Source organism: Argiope bruennichi, chromosome 6 (genome assembly GCF_947563725.1).
Source record: "Argiope bruennichi chromosome 6, qqArgBrue1.1, whole genome shotgun sequence".
Lineage (NCBI taxonomy): Eukaryota > Metazoa > Arthropoda > Arachnida > Araneae > Araneidae > Argiope > Argiope bruennichi.
This window is the reverse complement of record NC_079156.1, coordinates 68,676,291-68,695,216: the sequence shown is the minus strand read 5'-3', so window position 1 is coordinate 68,695,216 and position 18,926 is coordinate 68,676,291. Positions and strand designations below refer to the sequence as shown.

Here is an 18,926-nt window from a genome sequence, read left to right as displayed (position 1 = left end):
TTCCTCTTTTGTCTCAACAGAATCACCAAAGTAAGTGCGCATATCATTAAAATGTGCATTATTTTATGCTAAACGGTGACGTCAAGACTTTATAAGATGAATTATGTATTACAAAAAAATGAATCAACATGAGGCAATTAATGTATTACGTGAGTATGGCTGAATCCATTTTGAAACCGATTGCGCATTCTGCAATCGTTTCTTATGTCTCAAATCCAACCATTTCATCTTATGTCTCAAACGAATTACTAAAGTGCAGAAATCATTAAAATGCGCCTTACTTTACGATGACGTCAAGACTTTGTAGGATGCATAATGAATTGCAAAAATTGAATCTGCATGAGGCAATTGATGTATGACGTGAGCATGATCGACTGCGTATTCTTCAATCATTTCTAATGTTTCCATCACACTATTAAATTAATTCCGCATTATTTTAAACAGAACGGTGATGAACCACTATGGTAAAATGCACTATAAATAGCAAAACTGAAATCAGCATGGGGCAATTGATGGATGATATGGGTATAATTGATTGACTATTTTGAAACCTATTGTGTATCTTACAGTAGAAAAAACAATGTGGAATTAGATGTCAGATTAAGTTTGTTTTTGAAAACGTATGTAACGTAACATATTTAATGTATGGTAGATGGTTAAAAATCGCTGCTATTAACAATTCAGAATATTTTGATTTTTTTAATCATAAAACTAACAAAATCTTTTCATTTTCAGTTGTGAATGCCAAGAGGGCACGCACTGCGTTCGTGTATTCGACGACATCTCTATCTCAGCATACGTCCACCGATGTCGCTCTCTGGACGAGAATATAATGGTGTGGCCTCACGACAGCCACGGAACCATGCCCGTTTCGTGAAGACTGCGAGAGGAGGAGAGGAAAAAATAATCTGTATTGTTCATGTCTGCATTTGTGGCTTCGATTCATTTCGATTTTACTTATTTATTGCTATTTAATATGATTTGCATGGTCCTACATTGCTGAAGAATGTACATATACAAATGAGTGTCACTTCATAATCATTAAAAATATTTATAAAACCACAATGTGTTTGTTGTCTTTAAATGTGTGTTAGGAAAAAAAAAAAACAACATCAGAAATTCATTTTATTTGAATATTGAGAAATGAGATATGTTGTGTCTTAAAAATTCATAAAAAGAACATTGAATAAAAGAATAAGCTCTGAAAATTCCGATCCACAACAAAACAGTGTTTTTATCAGATATTTTCTCTGCTTAATAATAATTCTTTTACGAGTAAGATTCAACTAACTTTATAAGTTTTTATTGCAATTTCAGTCACAGTTACGGTTATTCAAATAATTATGATAAAATAGTAAGTAATATTATATTAATTTAATTAGTATAACGAACTGTGTTTTTAGTAAGTACTAGAAACAATTTTTATTATAAACAAGATATTTTTTATAAACACGATTATAATAATAATCAATAGATATAATCTCTTGTTATTATTTTTCAGGTCAAAATATCTAATTCTAGAAATTAATTGTACTCAATAATCACAGATACTATAATATTTACCTCCGTATTTGTAGCTCCATGAAGGCTTTGGAACGGATCTTCTAATTTTGATCATAATGGATGTCGACAATAGTGACACTTAGGATGATAGCCTTCTTTCCCACTTCCTTACCACACCAGCTCGAACATCGATATTACATTTAACGCACAACAGGCACACGTATAAAGTAGACATTTAGTAAAATCCAGCTTTGAGCCTAAAACTTTCAAGAAGCTGATATTTTAACACTGTATTTCCAATATTAAGATTTAGCCTACCCATTCATATAAAACGTATAAATATTACTGGGGTCGTTAAAATTCATATAATTTACGGTTTTTTTTCCGGCATCAATTTGGTAGAATGAAATATAAATTGTAAACTAGCTTAAAAAGTAATCCTTTTATTATCCATTTCAAAAATCCATGTTCACCGCTTTAACTCCGCAAAGGATTGTTAAGTGCTGAATAAGAGCACTTTTCCAACGTTCTTACTTAGGCGTGTTTTTCTGCTTGCTATTTTTTTCAGATACTGATTTTCATTTCCTTTTTAAATCTACCATATTGATTTAACTTTTATACCCCTATGGTATTTTAGAAAAAAATGTTGATATATAACAAGTTTAGTTTAGTTTAGTTATATTAACGTCCCGTTTGAAGCAACACTAGGGCTATTTTGGAACGGACCTCGTCATTCTGAACCGCGGTCAGATGACGAGGACGACACCTGAGCTGGCACCCCCCTCTCCACACCACACCAGCGGTAGGACGTTTGGTCAGGACGAATTTAACGTGCAACAGACCCCCTTACACGACGGTTCTTCGGTGGAATCGGGTCTCGAAAAGGAAACCCTCCGGTTCCGAAGCCGAGACCTTACCACCAAGCCACCGCGGTCTTGATATATAACAAAGACATCAGCAAGGAAAGCGGCTATTTTTTTTCTGACAGTATTTAAAAGAATACGAAGAGCATAGTTCAGACGGCAATACAGTAGATATTAGCTGAAGACAGAAATTAAAATTCTTCAAATATTAATTACATTAATTATTTAAATAATTAAAAAATCCTTTTACCTGTCTTTATTCTGAATCAAAACTTATCTAATCATGTGAAAGTAAAATTGATGGAAAAATAATTTTGGTAAATAAAGAATTAATTTGAAACTTGCGTAATTCTTCTATATATTGCATGCCAATAATATTAACACTTCTCCAATGACTTTTTTTTCATTCCTATTTTAATAAAATTGAACTCAAATGGCGCATGTGCAAAAGCGTAGTGAAAAATTTTAGTACTTTATACTTATTGAATGATGCGCAAGTAAATATTTTGAAAAACAACTCTAAAATGGAGACTGCTATAATAATAATCATCACAACAAAATTTGAAAATCTTTTTCATTTACTGCATAAATTAGTATATAAACAACTAAAGATAAATTTTTAACATTATATTTTTGCATTTTTCATTTTATATATTGCTTGAATAGAGAAAACAAAGGTAAATTCTTCTACGACAGTTTTTATTTTCATTCGTTTGAAATGCAATAAATGCAAGAATATTTGAGGAATTTTTGTTTTCACTTAACTGTTCAATAATTTTCTAACGGACTTTTTTTTTCTTCTTTTATAAGCGATAAACTCATTAAAAAACATGGCGAGTTGTCAAGAACGGAATTCGGTAAAACAATAGCTCCGGGAATAGATATCACAGCACAGATTCTTATTCATTACATATGGAAATGTATTTAAGAATTAACCGTTTCCCTGATTATTCCGAGTTATCTCGGGTTCATATATATTGCAATTAATTATTAAATTGAGGAAATTCGAGTGGACTAGAATTTGTCGGTGCGATTTGTTTTTATCACATTTTTATTCAGCCTGGAGCATAAAGAGAAAGAAAATATTCTGCTTTGATTTGCAAGTTTTGTCATTGGATGGTGGGAATGAACACCTGTTTCACCCGACTGTATGTACGACGGCTCTGGATAAGTAAAAACAGAAAGGTTGAAAAAAAGTTTTTAAAAAATAGCGATTGTGTACGAAAATTAAAGCGATGCAGATGATTTTACAGAAAGTGATTATGAAGAGATGAACTTTAAACACAGTTGGCTAGTATTTAACTTTTTTTCATCTGCTAAAGATAACTCGGAAAAGAAAACTGCTAATAGAAGTATTGTTCAGACAAAATTCAACTCAAAATCTATATTTTTTGTTTTATTTCAGTACCTCATATTTAATAATAAAACTTTTAAAAAATATGTGCTATGTACAGATTTTGATATTATTTGATAGAAAATAAATAATCCAACTCTTATTTTATTACTAACTAGCCGCCTTTGGCGACCAGCCGGTTCGCCAATCTTAATGTTCGTTAAAATTTTAATAATTAAATATTTTATGCAATTTCTACTTTAATAGTTTCTTCATCAAAATATTTTAAAACTTCAAATTTTGATTATCATATAATTCATTCATAATATTATAAAGGCCTTCAGTCATAACGTAAAATGTATCTCTCTCATTTTCTGTTAGCACCCGTAGAATTTATGCTTTAAATTAAAGTGGAAATAATTTATCTTCAATTAATATAATAATATTTTTTACTGAAACAAAGCATTTTTTTATAATCTGATTACTGAAAATAGAGTCACTCAGCGTTTAAACTTTATGGGCACTAAAGAATATCTTTTTAAATTTATGTAATATCTCAAGAGTTGGTCAACAAAATTTTCTTAGATTTATTATGAGCAGATCGATTAATTAACAATGTTTAAATTTAAATGCATCAAACACTAAGAAAATAAAACGAATCGTTTAAAATAAACGGTTGAAAACGGTAGAATTTATGCTTTAAATTAAAGTGGAAAGAATTTATCTTCAATTAATATAATAATATTTTTTACTGAAACAAAGCATTTTTTTATAATCTGATTACTGAAAATAGAGTCACTCAGCTTTTAAACTTTATGGGCACTAAAGAATATCTTTTTTAATTTATGTAATATCTCAAGAGTTGGTCAACAAAATTTTCTTAGATTCATTATGAGCAGATCGATTCATTAACAATGTTTAAATTTAAATGCATCAAACACTAAGAAAATAAAACGAATCGTTTAAAATAAACGGTTGAAAACAGGTTTTAAAAAAACTACTTAAAAAACGATGTACTTAAAACTATAAGCATATACAAAAAATATATAACTAACATAAATACAATTTACTTACAAAAGCATGCAACTAACCCAAAAATAATTTAAATAATCCATTGATAACGTTGTCATGGCAACAATCAGAACAGAATGCGCATGCGTGAATTTTCTTCGGCGGTTACGTAACGCAAATACGTGATTTTTTCTACGCCAGTTGGGGTAACGCTATGCGGATTAGAAATTTTTAATTTCCTTTATTCTGTTTTATTTTAATTCAAAAGTACTTCAGAATGAATCTGAAAGATTGATTCATTAACAATGTTTAATTTTAAATGCATCAAACATTAAGAAAATAAACAGAACCGATTGAAATAATCCGCCGAAAAATTTTAACCCTAGCCTCATTACTGTTGGGAGAAAAAAAAACTGAAGCCTTTCTCGTTTGGCGCTGGGGATAATGGAAGATTTTTTTGGCGGAAAAGTTGGCGGTGGGGATAATGGAAGATTTTTTTGGCGGGAAAGTTAGTTTTTAATTAATAATTAAAATTCTAATTAAAAATTCGAAAAAAGAAACCCCAGGTGCACATTCCCAACCTCCAAGGTATACATGTACCAAATTTGGTAGCTGTATGTCAAACGGTCTGGCCTGTAGAGCGCCAACACACACACACATACACACACACACATTGAGCTTTATTATAAGTATATAGATAACAAAAATTATTTGTTCCGCAACCTTTTCACGAAGGTCAGTTCAGAATTGTTTCTAATGCCGTAATCTTTGAGTGGTTTGTCATTCTCTGTGAGCTTTTGGCCATCGTAATAAAGCCAATAAGTCCTCCAGATATAACGCCAACTGATGGTTCTTTCACAGCCTTCTCTTTTCTAGAATAAAGAAACAACGGATTAGTACTGAATTTGGATACTAGAAAAATAATAGAACAGTTCAGTTACAACTCTATAGTTAACGCAACAAATAATTAATACTTAATTCAACGAGCGGCAGTGGTTACCTCAAAACTTTCTTGCATACTTTAATAAATTTGTTATGCCAGAGCCTTACATGGCATTGGCGTAGAATACTTACAAAATACGAACTTTTGGCATGAATTTAGCATTTTTGCTGAATTTATCACGTAGTCCTTGGCGTTTAATCTCTAGTATACGTTTATAGCATTCGAAAACCGAATTTGTGTTTTAGACATGTTTTTCTCAACCAGTTGAAACAAAAATTTGACCCAAAATTACACATGCAGTCACAAAATCCTATATTTGATTTGCTACATTTAAATCATTGCGTTTTTCAATTATCGTGTTTACATGTTTCTGAAAATACAGACCGACAGACAGTCAAACCGTAGTAGGACTTGACAATTGTCTATACTATAGATAATAAATCTGTGCACCAAATTTTATTTTTCTAGCTCTCTTCGATTTAAAATTAGCGTATTAACTTATATTCGAACAACCGGATAGACGGATTTCCTTTGAATAGATTTTATTCAAAATTTGATAGAAATCAGAAAATGCGGTGTAGAGACCTTATATTAAAATTTAAACAGCTCAGCTCGAAGCGTTTTTGAGTTATCCTTGTCACAGACAGACGGATATTTTCCAGAAATGCGTTTTTCGAACTCAGGAAGGTCTAAAACGTGTAGATTAGTCAAAATCTTGAGTTTGAATTTTTTGACGATTATTATACTTTCTCTATACTATGTATACCAGAAAGTGAAACTGCAGATTATTTAAGAGAGGTGACAGCCATATGGTAAACATAATTGTGCATGTAATTCAGTATCTGACCGGACGCCATCAAAAAGTGAGCATCACATTCTTTTTCCGTCTGCAAATACTGTAGTTCCAAAAACTAAATCATGTGATGTGCATCACGTGAGTTTGAATTGACTGTCGCTTTTCAATGCTATTTTTTTTTTATCTCCTCAGCAGATAAACTATTTAAAAGGGCTTTGTCTCCTTTTTATCTCATTCTCAGCTTACTATTTAAAAGGGCTTTTGGCATCAATGAAACATAAATGTCGAAACGCAACATTTTTTTAAAAATTATGACAGCAGTTAATTCTTAAAATAATTTAAATTCATTACAATCACAAAACAGAGACATAGACACATAAGATATAAACATTAACGTTAATTTTAATTATAAAAAAAACAGGGATGGGGGTATGAATACCAAGTCAGAATTAAATCCTCTAGGGCTCCTTAGCCCTTCCCTTAGGGATCCTCTTTTCTCTTTTAGAAGTTCCTTCATCAGACATTTTTTATTGATTTTAATTCTTTGTATGAACAGTTTTAAAAACAACTACGATAAACTAGCAAAACATTTAATTTTGGGTGCTTTTTGAAAGAGTTGGTTTCAGTATTTCGTGCATTAAAAAAAAAATCCAATTTTGAAAGCAATTTTAAAAGAAAGAGTAAAACATTAAACATAATCTAAATACTATTTAATTATGGAATCGGGCACTTTTTAATTACAAAGCAGATTAAATTTTTACAGTTTTAAATACAATTTAAAACTTGTAAAAGATAATTAATCAGGAATATTAAAATAACGTTCTAACATTTTTTCATTTTAATTTCAATCAGTTCCAGTCAAAAGCCTTAATACATTAAATGAAAGTATAAGATTTATATATTAAAAAAAATCACAAATATTATACTGAATTTTCGGGACCCCTTAGACAATCGCCTATTTTGCCTGTTTGATGATTCAGCTATGATTGGCAAAAAATATTTACAGTTCGAACGTTCATATCACAGATGATCCTGTTCTTTGTGCGCATGTGTATTTCACAATAGTCATAAAACAATTTCTTAAATCTTATATTTGTTGAAATTGTTTAATAGTAAAACATTCCATTCTGATAAAAATTCACAGTATTTTAAATAACTTTCTTGAAATTACTAATTGTACTAATTCGGAATCGCATAGATATATTTTGTAAGTCTTTTTAATTTCTCGCATACGAAATATAAAAGAAGTATTATAATCGTCAAAGAATTCAAAATGTAGATTTTGGCATATCTCCATTGTTCAGACAGTCTTGAATCCGAAAAACATATTTTTGGAATTATGCCTTTTGTGAACATAACTCAAAAACGTTGTGAGCTAAACGGGAGCAATTTGCTATATCATCTTAACATCAAATTTGTATATTTCTATCAAATTTTGAAGTCTGTCTGTCTTGCTATTCGAGTATAAATGATAGCTTCAAAATGCCAAGACCTAAGTAGATGATTTGGTACACAAGCACCTCATTAATGTAACAACTAAAGGTAACACTGGCACTATTTTTTTTTTTTTTTTTTTTTGGACAAACGTCAAAATGTGCTAACTTAAGTTTGAAATTCAAAAAGCTACTAGCAATTAGTAACTTGTGCGGTTAAGATTAGTATATTATTGTGATGTCATATGAACTGCCGATATTATTTTTTGAGCACTAAACGTGTACAATAAAGTACAATTTATGCATCTTTCAAGAGAATGACGTATAAATGAAGAATTCGCAGAACAAAAAAATAATAAATAACTTTGAAAGCCTAAAATGCAATGCTACTAATGTGGAAATTACAAGTAATAATTTAGAAAATTGTTAACATAATATAAATATTAAATATAATATTAAAACTATAAATTTAACAATAATTAAATTTTAAATTTAAACAATTATTATAAAAAATAAAATTATAAATTTAACAATACTAATAATAAAACATATAATTTTGCATAATTTATGTGCATGCAAGTAGGCATATAATTAAAAAAAAAATCTTTAAGCGTTCTTCTAGTTGTTTTTGCGTATTAAATATGAAAATAAGTTCTATATAAATACAAGTTACGAGTATTATGAAATGAATTAAGATGATTGAATATTTTTCACTAGCATTTAGACCTATTATTTAAGTTTGTTTTTCAATAGAGTCTGCTAGGTCTTTAATAACTTTTTCACATTCTTTTTCATCATTTATTAAATTAACATTATTCAGATGGGAGAGGGGAAAACATTCCCTCTATTTTTTTTTTTTTTCTTCTTCTTTTCCCTTGATAGGAACGGTGAAATAATGACCGACAGTGCAAAATTTACAAATAATTGAAAGAGAAAAAATTACATAAAACCTAGCATTTGCGTCTTATAAACGAAATGCTTAATCATTATAATGGTTACTACTAAGGGATCGGGAATGTCATGAAGAGATGTATAAATATAACCGACAAATAAATGAGAGATCAACTAACAGCTTTTATTTTATGCACCTGACATTACCATAATAATTATTTCAGCCTCAAAACAAACAAAAAATCTTAGAACTGGCTGTTGATTTTCACAACATACACACAAAGAAAATTCTTATCTTACGGATAAGAACTGGAATACGTGGAAATGCACACATATCTGATGATTCATGGCAGTGCAAACTACGAAGGAATTTTGTTTTCGTTCGAATTTTAGAATTTTCATTCGAACATTTTTAGGCAAGGTAAATGACATTTATTTAAATTATCTGACGAGCATTGACTTCACAGATTGTATTATATGTATTTTGTAACTCAACTGTTTTGTTTTGCACGGCACCTATCAGGACCTGGAATTTTAGTGCAATAAAATTCAAACGTATAGCATTGTAAGGATTAAAAAAAAAAAAAAAAAACATAATATGCTACACAAATAAACGGTTAGTAAATATTATTTTTTCTTTATGCTTCAGACAAAAATATTTCATAGGCTCTTTTCTGTATCTGTAAAATAACATAATTTTACTAAATGAATATTTTTGCGGAAATTTTGAATCTCTAAATGATGTTCAAAAAAATAAGTCAAAATTATTAGCTCTATTCCGATACAGAGCTCAGACGAGCGATCTAATAGGATCTATTTAATTCAAAACAGTTCGGAAATCCTAAGTGGCAAATTTAGGTATTTTGCGGTCCTGGGCAGTGCACATTATGAGGCCTCACTTTCAATAAGATGATCATTTAGGTTCATATTTTTAATATGCTAATGAATAATTTTTTATTTTATTAAATTTGAGAATTTGTATTTGTTTTTATTGATTTATTATGATTTTCAAACGGGTCGACATTCATGTTTGTGCACAATATTGCTGCATGCTATTCTTTTGTCAATATTTTAATAACTAAGCGAATTAATAAAACATATGGAAACTGATAAATTACATTTGATAAGTTATTAATATTATACCTAACCTTTTATTGTTTAGAAATTGTACTTTTTGTTAGCATATTCATTTGGCAACTATGATCGTTATGTTTTGACAACTTTTTAATCGATTTTGAGGGTCCTTCTTTAGTTGGAGGCCCTAGGCAGCTGCTTAATCTACTTAGCAAAAAATCCGTCACTGACACACACACACAAACAACACACATGAGTGACATTAAGCCTATATATTTATCTAAACATGTTTTAACAAAAGCTTTACCGAGAAGAGACTTTTGAAACTTCGATTTATTTCATCTCGGGAGGCATAATTTGTACAAGAAACAAACGATCACAAAAAAATGCGTCAGTCTGCATCGCGACTCAAGAGCAAAAGAGACCGAAGTTTTTCCCTTCAGTGGTTTTACTATGAGATTTTTATAGGGATTCCTTTGACACATGTAGACTTAGGAAAAAGAAATGAAGGTATCTTTAAAAGCATGTTGTTAACATTAAAGATTTTTATCCCTTCACTCGGAGCGTGATAACCTGCTGAATTTACAATTTTACAGAGCGCGCGTTGGATTAATTAAATAGAAAAGTGGGAATTGGATCAGGAAATAAGAGAACATTTTAAAATGAAGTTAATATGGGCTAAATTAAGATAAAAATTAGAAAATTAATTATGACTTGAATTAATTTAAGAGATACCATTACATATATCACATCTTTAACTTTGGTTGAAATCATAAATAACAGTAACTTCTCTATTTTATTTAGTTTTAATATCAAAACGGTTGACCGTTTAATTTCAATGTGACCCGTTCCTATAGCCTTTCTGATTATTTGTTCAGTCCGGAGGTTAAGAATTTTGAGTTCAAGAACTCCTTGACACATCTCTCAGATTGGCACATCGGCCTTTCTGGTTTTAAACCTTTTATTACGAGAAAGGGGGGGGGGACCCTACCGAGTGAATTAAATTGAAATTAATCATCCTTTTGCCAATGCAGAAAGATGTGAACTTTCTCAACCGGGAAGGAGGATTCAAGTGACCATGGATCATCACTGTACTAAATTCACAGAAATACGCCATTTTCGCTAAAATCTGTACCTTTTGATCTCTAAACAAGCAAAATTTTCTAATCGTCATGCCTGATTATGTGATTTTATTATTTGTAATGTTTGTTTTCATTTAATTATTTTATTTGTATTATTTATTCTTTGTATAGTTATTCATATAGAAAATATTAATTAATACTGAACATAGATGGCGAAGTATGGTCTAAAACCATATGTATATTCGGAATGTGAGTGAAGCGCACTTAAGCTTTTCTGCTCTTGCAAAAACTTCAATAAGAGAGTTGGTGTGAAACGGATGCGATGAGGCACCGCTCGCTCTTTGTTAGCGGCAAAAGAAATTGTTCGTGCGCTCTTTGTTAGCGGCAAATTCTTCATTTAAATATATTTATTATGTGTTACCTTATATATGTGTGATCATCGTCCATGTGTGTTGTTATACACTCAAGAGCCAAAACATTATGACCACCTGTCAATAACGAGTTGGCCCACCTTTGGCGCGCAACACAGCTTCAACCCGCCTTGGCATAGATGCCACAAGTCCTTGGTAGATGGCCGGAGACAGATTGTACCAAATGTTTAAACAACGGTCACGCAAATCCGAGATATTGTGAATTGGTGGTCTTTGAACTCTGAGCTGTCGTCCCATGTCATCCCAAAGGTGTTCTATCGGATTAAGATCCATTGAGTTAGGCGGCCAGGACATTAACTAGAATTCAGCATCATGTTCCTGGAACCACTCCAACACAATTTTAGCCTTGTGACACGGGGCGTTGTCCTGTTGGAACATTCCATATTATAACATATACATATGTCCATATATTACAAATACATGTATATGTGTGTGTGCGAAAATAAATAAGCAAAAGATAAGAAATCATGTTTCCTTGGATAAATACATGCACCCATCTATAACGCCTGTATGATTAGGGGAAATCGACAAGCAAATTAACTGAATCTTTCTAATTGAGGAAGAATGCAAATAACAAGTTCATAATCATTAATTCAACAAGATTTGGGAAAAAATCATATGATTTCCCGATCCTTCACAAATCCATTAGAGATTTACTTTTTCATTTAAGATACTAAACTGAAACAAGGAATCTCCGAAAAAAACTGGAAAATATTCGAAAACACGCAACTTGTATTTTTTTTTTTTTTCAAAACATATTTAGAAGCCTCCGATTTGTCAGTATTTTTTTTTATAATTAAGTAATAATTTTAAAATTCCCAACTGGCCCGCCAACAATTGAAAAACTGAACCACGCCTAGTTCGAAAAGAAACAAATCAGCGCCCCAAGAGGGAATTTGAAATCACTCGCTACAACTGCAATTAACTGCATTCATTGTACTCCATTGTGCGTGAGAACGCTAACTCTAAAAACACAACTGGATAAATAAATGAATTTTGTTATGTAGTCTTTAAAACAAAATTATGGGTCTACATTAAATTTTACACCAGATTCTCTAACTGGAAAAGGCATTTTCTAAAATGTATATCCTGTCTTAAATATATTTTCTTTCATTCTGCTGTAAAACTAAACGAAATAAATATTTATAAAAACGTTTTTAAACAAGTATTGCTCACTTGCAATGAAAATATTACATATATATTTTTATAGTATTTATTTGCATACACACTTCCATTTTGTGAAGTAAATTTTAAAATATGTTTATGTACAGGTTGTTGCATGGTATCATTGAAAAGACGATTTTTTAAATTCGATGACGGCTTGAATTTTTTTTTTTTTTTTTTTTAAGATCATAATTTTTGAAGGTTAGAAACATAAGAATTAAAAAAATATATATTAATGTCAAAGTTGTGTTCAGATACTGTAAGTTTTTTGTAATTGATGTTGTGCAAATGATAGTTAGAATACTTTTTGACTATGGATTATAAGTAACATTTTAATGTGAAAATACCGAGAAATTCGACAAGAAAACTCACATTTACTTTCTTTTTTTAAAAACTCTAACTAACCGCTTTCGGCGATCAATTGTTCGTCCACCACCTTAACAGTACTAATTTAGTAATCTCAACAAATTTGATACATCATATCTCAAGTGAAAGAGAAATTTTACAACACACAATAAGTATGAAGCATTCTTATTTAGTGGTAATGCAAAGGAAGCGACAAAAATGGCGAAATCGGTCCACTTGTTGAGGCTGAGAACTATGGAAAAATTTTATATTACAATCGAAAACGGAGGGTGGGCAGGTAACCACTGATGATGAATCTATGTGTAGAACGTTTTATATGAACCAAAAAATAAATAAGAAATAAAAATAAAATAAAAAATGACGAAATCGGTACAGGATTATTGCTGGGGATTTAGTTCACCATAGGGAATCGATAAATTAGTGCTTTTATATTTCTCTGGACAGTGGTGCTGGTGAGAGACTGATAACCACTGATGATATATCTGGAGGTCATAAGCTTTTTTTAAAACAAAAACCTGGTAAAATCGGATAAGTGGTTGGAGACGGGCAATTGGCTGGGTATTTTTTCCTTATTTCAAATACATACATGTAAGCATTATTTTTTGTGAAGCAGAATGCAGTTTGAAGACAGTGAAGATACTTTTAATTTCGTGACGTCGTTTTTTTTCATTTTGAAGAAGCAGGCATTTGCACAAGCGATGAGCACACAGAATGACACAGAGAGGAATGAGGAAAAAGCTCTTGGACATTTTATCCCTGGTCTTATATAACCCCAGATTTTGATAGGGAAAATATTTCTTTACAGTGCTAATATATAATGAGATTTCGAGACGGATTTTCGTTGCACGCGTTGAAGAGGCAGGGGAAACACAGGGAGATTTAAAAAAAGAATTTGTATCGTCAGCGGTATTTTGTCTCTTCACGCGGAGTGTGGGAATGTTAGACTTTTAGCTGATTCGGCAATTTAACAAAGTTTCTCTTGAATTAATTAAGTAGAGACAGTGGAATTGGATCACGAAATAAGAGAATATTTTAGAATGAAGTTACTATGGGCTAAATTAAGATAAAATCTTGAAAATTAATTAAATTGAAATTAGAGTTAAAATATCATTACATACATATGGCATAATTAAAGCTAATTAATGTGTAATGATGTGATTAATGCGAAATTCTGCTTTCAGGCAAAATATAAAATTGACTTTAGGCTTTTTTTTTTTTTTTTTTTTTTTGATACAGGATAGCAACAGAAACTTAAATCCAGGGTTTATACCATACGGTTCAGGCCAGTTCATACATGATGACAAAGAGAAGAGATTTCAGGTTAGAATTGAGTTTTAAAAATACGCTTGTGTAGATTATTACAAAAAAAATGGATTATCTTATGTAGAGCGAAGAATCTCCATTAGTTTAAATGGCAAACTGAAATTCTTACCAATTTCAAAGTGACATGTCGTTGAATGGCTTTCTTTAAATCGATGACAGTGGCTTTCTGTTCAACAACAACCGAGTACTTTTGATTGTCGGCTCGGTGAATGATGACTGTCATCGCACGGCCATGTTCCAGTGCTAACATCGAATTCAGTTCGTCTAATGTTACTCCAAGAGGTAGATACTGAAGCAAAGGATCCGACTTTATAATCTCCGTTACTCCATTTTCAACCAAAGCAAGTGCTTCTTGGTGTAACAGTATTCCAGGTTTGGAATCTTCAGAATTTTCTATGGACAAATTGTTGTCTTTCATTTCGTCAGGTTGAGCAGATGGGTTAAAATCCATTCTGAAATACAAAGAAAGATGTCTAAGTGCAAGGTGATTTGAATTAAAGTAATTTGGAGCTCTATAAAAAATTATATAATGATTAAATATATATAATTAAAATTATATAATGATTAAATTATTATTTAATCAGTACCTTAAAAAGGTAAATAATTTTTTATCAAAATTCTGGGGTCAAAATAAAAAATTAATAGCAAAAGCGTAAGGCATAGATTTCCTTTTTACTAAACTAATAATACGATTTTTTAAACAATTTTATTACTTTTTTTTATTTCTCATTTTTCTCTCTTAATGTATTTTATAACTCGTGGTTACAAAAATCTAAAATTTTATATTGTTCAAATTAATTTCTAGACGGCGCCACCCATGGAAAATAATTTGTTAGCTAAATTAATAGATTGTTTGATTATTTAAAGCTTTAAAAATATTAAATTATTCTATTACAATCAGGAAGCAATAAATGTATAAAATTTCAGAAATATAATATATTTGAAATTCAGTGAAAAATCGATCACAAAATTCTATTCTTATAAATATGAAACATGCGAAGTTAATTAAAAGAATTTTAAAAAAAAATAATGGTAATAAGAAAACCACATTTCTTTGGTATTTAATTGGTAACCGGAATTTCATTTATAACCAATAACACTTTAACTATTTGTAGTAATTAAATAAAGATTTAGGCTTTGAACATCATAAGCATCCATTTCTACCATTTTCAGATCTATACTACATATAATTTGTAATGAATATACATCATTACTATAAGTGAATTATCATATGACAACGATTGAATCGTGTTTCCACTAAAGACGCTTATCTTCCTCAAACGTGCATTTTTTTCTATCGCTCTACAAATTTTCCGCTGAAGCAAAAAATTTGGCACAAAATTGCACTTGCCGTCACATATCAAAGTTCGTATATTTAAGTAATTGTGTTTTTGAATTATTGCGTTTCCTTATTTCTGAAAGTACAGACCGACAGACAGTCAATCCGTGGTTGGATTTGATTCAAATTTTGACAGGTATCTAGACTACAGATGTCAAATCAATGTACCAAATTTTATCTATCTAGCTCTCTTCTTTTTGTTGTTATCGTTTTAATTTATATTTGAACAGCCGATTTCCTCTGGACAGAGTTTACTCAAAATTTGATAGAAATATGCAAATTTGATGTAAAGACGGTATACCGAATTTCAACCATTTAGCTCAAAGCGTTTTTGGGTTATATTTGTCGCAGACAAATAGACAGACGGACATTTTCAAAAAATGTGTTTTTCGAATTCAGAGAAACGTGGATATTCATAAAAAACCTCGGGTTCGAATTTTCTGACGATTACCATACTTTCTCTATTCTAAGTATAAGAGAAAATAAAAAGTATTAACCTAAAATAAATCATTAACAAGTTAAAAATACGCTGAAATGTGAAATTAAATTGATTAGGAACTCATACAATGTTCTGTTTTAAGTATTCCCACCCAAATTTTAAGTTAGATTTATTTAAATGCTGTGTTTCATTTTCAGCTGAATAAATTCCTATCATTCATAGCTTGTTTTTAATTGTACCGTTTTGCTGTTACAATGTTTAAATTTTTGATATTTATTTTCTATAAAGCAATAAACTACAAAAAAAAATTCACAAAACATATTATTGATTCTATGCACTTTTTATTAAATTTAGTTCATATTTTAGCGTAATTCGGAATTAGAAATAATGCATATAATAGAATAAAGGGCAAATGAAATAAATTTATCGTAATTATTTCTGCAGTAATTTAACTTCACCTGCGCTGATTTTCCGAAATTTCTTTATCTGTGGCAACAAAACTTCTCCGAATTCTATTATTTTCTTCTAAACAATTACCCTGGGTGCATGAAAGAAAATAAAGCTTTAATCTTGATTTACTGTCTGAGTAGAAATAGACAACAAAGAGGGGAGTAAAACTGCGCTTTGACATCATGATATTAAACTGACAAGTTCTTCGTGAAGGGTGCCTATTTCTGTATTTCAAGTGAAAGGGATATTGCTGAAAGGGGGTGCAATATTTAAAGACGACCTTTCGCAGATGTTAAGATGTATTTCTAATTAGAGTAATTTTAGTTCGCATTAGCGAGTTTTTGTTCAAGTAAGCAACGGAAACAATTACGTACTTTTGAAATATTTCACTTAAATGATAAATATTTCTATAGCATTCTGCAAGAATAAATATCTATGAAATATCAGTGAAATATTGAATGGTTAAAAATGAGTTTATCCATACATGTTCTCCCAAACTTAACGATCAACCGCGGCCTATGAGCACAAAAAATGGATTTTCAAATAAAATTTGATTTCTCCATCTTTACTTTCTAGCATACAAAGTAGCGAGAAAGTATAGAGATTTTAAAAAAATCGTTACGTTTCAGTCCTCCGCGAGTTCGAAAAACACATTTTTGGAAAATGTTTGTCTCTGGTGAAGATAACTCAGAAATACAAACCGTCTATCTTAGCTTTGAGATAGACGGTTGGAATTTTGTGAAAGGTTTTTTTTTACACCAAATTTTCAGATTTCTATCAAATTTTGAGTAAAATCTGTTCAGAGAAAGTCCGTCTGTACGAATGTAATCTAACACGATAACTACAAAACGAAGAGAGCTAGATCGATAACATTCGGTAAAAAGATTTGACATCTATAGTGTACGCACTTGTCAAATTTTTAACAAATCCAACCACGAGTTGATTATCTATTGGTCTGTTCTTTTAAAAACAAGTAAACGCGATAATTCAAAAAGGCAATGACTTAAATATATCAAATTTGGTATAATAATAAGTATTTGGGATTTTGTGACTACAAATGCAGTTTTGTGTCAAACTTTTGGTTCAATCGGCTGACAAAAATGTGTCTAAATCACAAATTCGATTTTCGGATGCTATTAATGGCATGCCAGCGATTAATCGCTAAATAACTAGCCAAAGATTACACGATAGACTCAGTAAAAAGGCTTAAGATAACTTAAGCATTTTTACGAAATGTTAATAATGCAAAGTTAACATTTTGTAAATTTTGTACGCCAATGTCATATAAGACGTTCTCTGGCATGACAAGTTTATTAGAGGGTTTGCGAGAAAGTTTTAGGGAGACCACATCTGCTGGTTGAATTTGTTAATCCTTTCTAGGGCTGTGGGAAGTATGCTTCCCACCAAATTTATGAATCTTTGTATGAAATTATGTAGGTTGGCATCAATTCTGACAAATTTTTTTAGAAAGACAGAAACTTAGATCATTCAGCTCTTTATCTTACACAAAATGATGTGTCTTGATTTGTTACTTAATCATTAATGAACCAAATTAATTAATTAATCAAATTAAATTTATCTAATAAGCTAAATGAATCCCTTTTTTTATTCCAATTTCAAGCCTAAAAATATTTTAACATAATATGACTAGAAAAAAATGGCCCTTTAAAAGGTTAAAATGCTTCTATGTAGCATTTACAGCTTTATTTTCATAACTTCAAATAAAATGTTTTGGAGAAATCTTAGTGAGAAAAAAAAAATCTTGATCTAAATTTCAATTCAAATTTATTAAAGGGTATAAATAGACCCTTTAATAAATTTCATCCAAAATTTTACAGAAATATACAAATTGGTATTAGGCTGTTAACTTTTTGTGTACTTGCTATTTAATTATATCATTCAAAACGCATTTCTTTCATAAAAAAGAGGATAAAACTAAACATTTATTAGATATTAAAAGAGTGCTCATGACTTAACGTACACATCATAAATTTGTGTTCTACATTTTTTTTTTCGGTACCAAAAACATCTAGATGTTGCCATTCCACTATATAAATTCTCTATTTAATTACAATAAATATAAAACTATTCTGTTTTTGACAGTTATAAATAAAATATGATTACACAATCAAATGCCAAATTTCATCCTTATAGCTCAATTAATTGTTTAGTTATTGAGTTCACAGAATAGCAAAAATGTGTTTTCTGTATACAAGGATGTCTAAAACGTGAAGAGTGTTCTAAATCCGTGATCGGATCTATCCACGATTAAAATATTTTCTCTTTGTAAACTTCGCAAACGAGGAAGAAAAAAGAAAAAAAAAAATATTAAAACGATTTTTGCTTAGTTAGAATGTAATATTGTATCTATTGATTGCAATATCGGACCAAAAGTTCAATACCGGTATTCGGTATGATTTAGATCTTAATACCGGTAGTAGAAAATTTCGAAAAAGAAAGAAAACACAAGTGTTTCTTTGTTTTA

General features: G+C 30.3%; 2 protein-coding genes across 2 annotated transcripts in view; one reads left to right on the top strand and one right to left on the bottom strand.

Annotated features, from left to right (window-relative positions):
* LOC129972162 (uncharacterized) overlaps positions 1–1,065 on the top strand; it is a 29,204-nt gene extending 28,139 nt beyond the window's left edge. Inside the window, exon 3 of the mRNA XM_056086182.1 lies at positions 736–1,065. Within this exon, the coding sequence (XP_055942157.1) occupies positions 736–877 (142 nt within the window). The 3' untranslated portion in view covers positions 878–1,065. The remainder of the gene's footprint in view (positions 1–735) is intronic.
* A 4,306-nt stretch (positions 1,066–5,371) lies between these two features.
* LOC129971548 (U11/U12 small nuclear ribonucleoprotein 25 kDa protein-like) overlaps positions 5,372–18,926 on the bottom strand; it is a 24,257-nt gene continuing 10,702 nt past the window's right edge. Inside the window, exons 2-3 of the mRNA XM_056085420.1 lie at positions 14,323–14,665; positions 5,372–5,582 (exon numbers count right to left, since the gene is read on the bottom strand). Coding sequence (XP_055941395.1) covers positions 5,418–5,582; positions 14,323–14,664 — 507 coding nt within the window. The 5' untranslated portion in view covers position 14,665 and the 3' untranslated portion in view covers positions 5,372–5,417. The remainder of the gene's footprint in view (positions 5,583–14,322; positions 14,666–18,926) is intronic.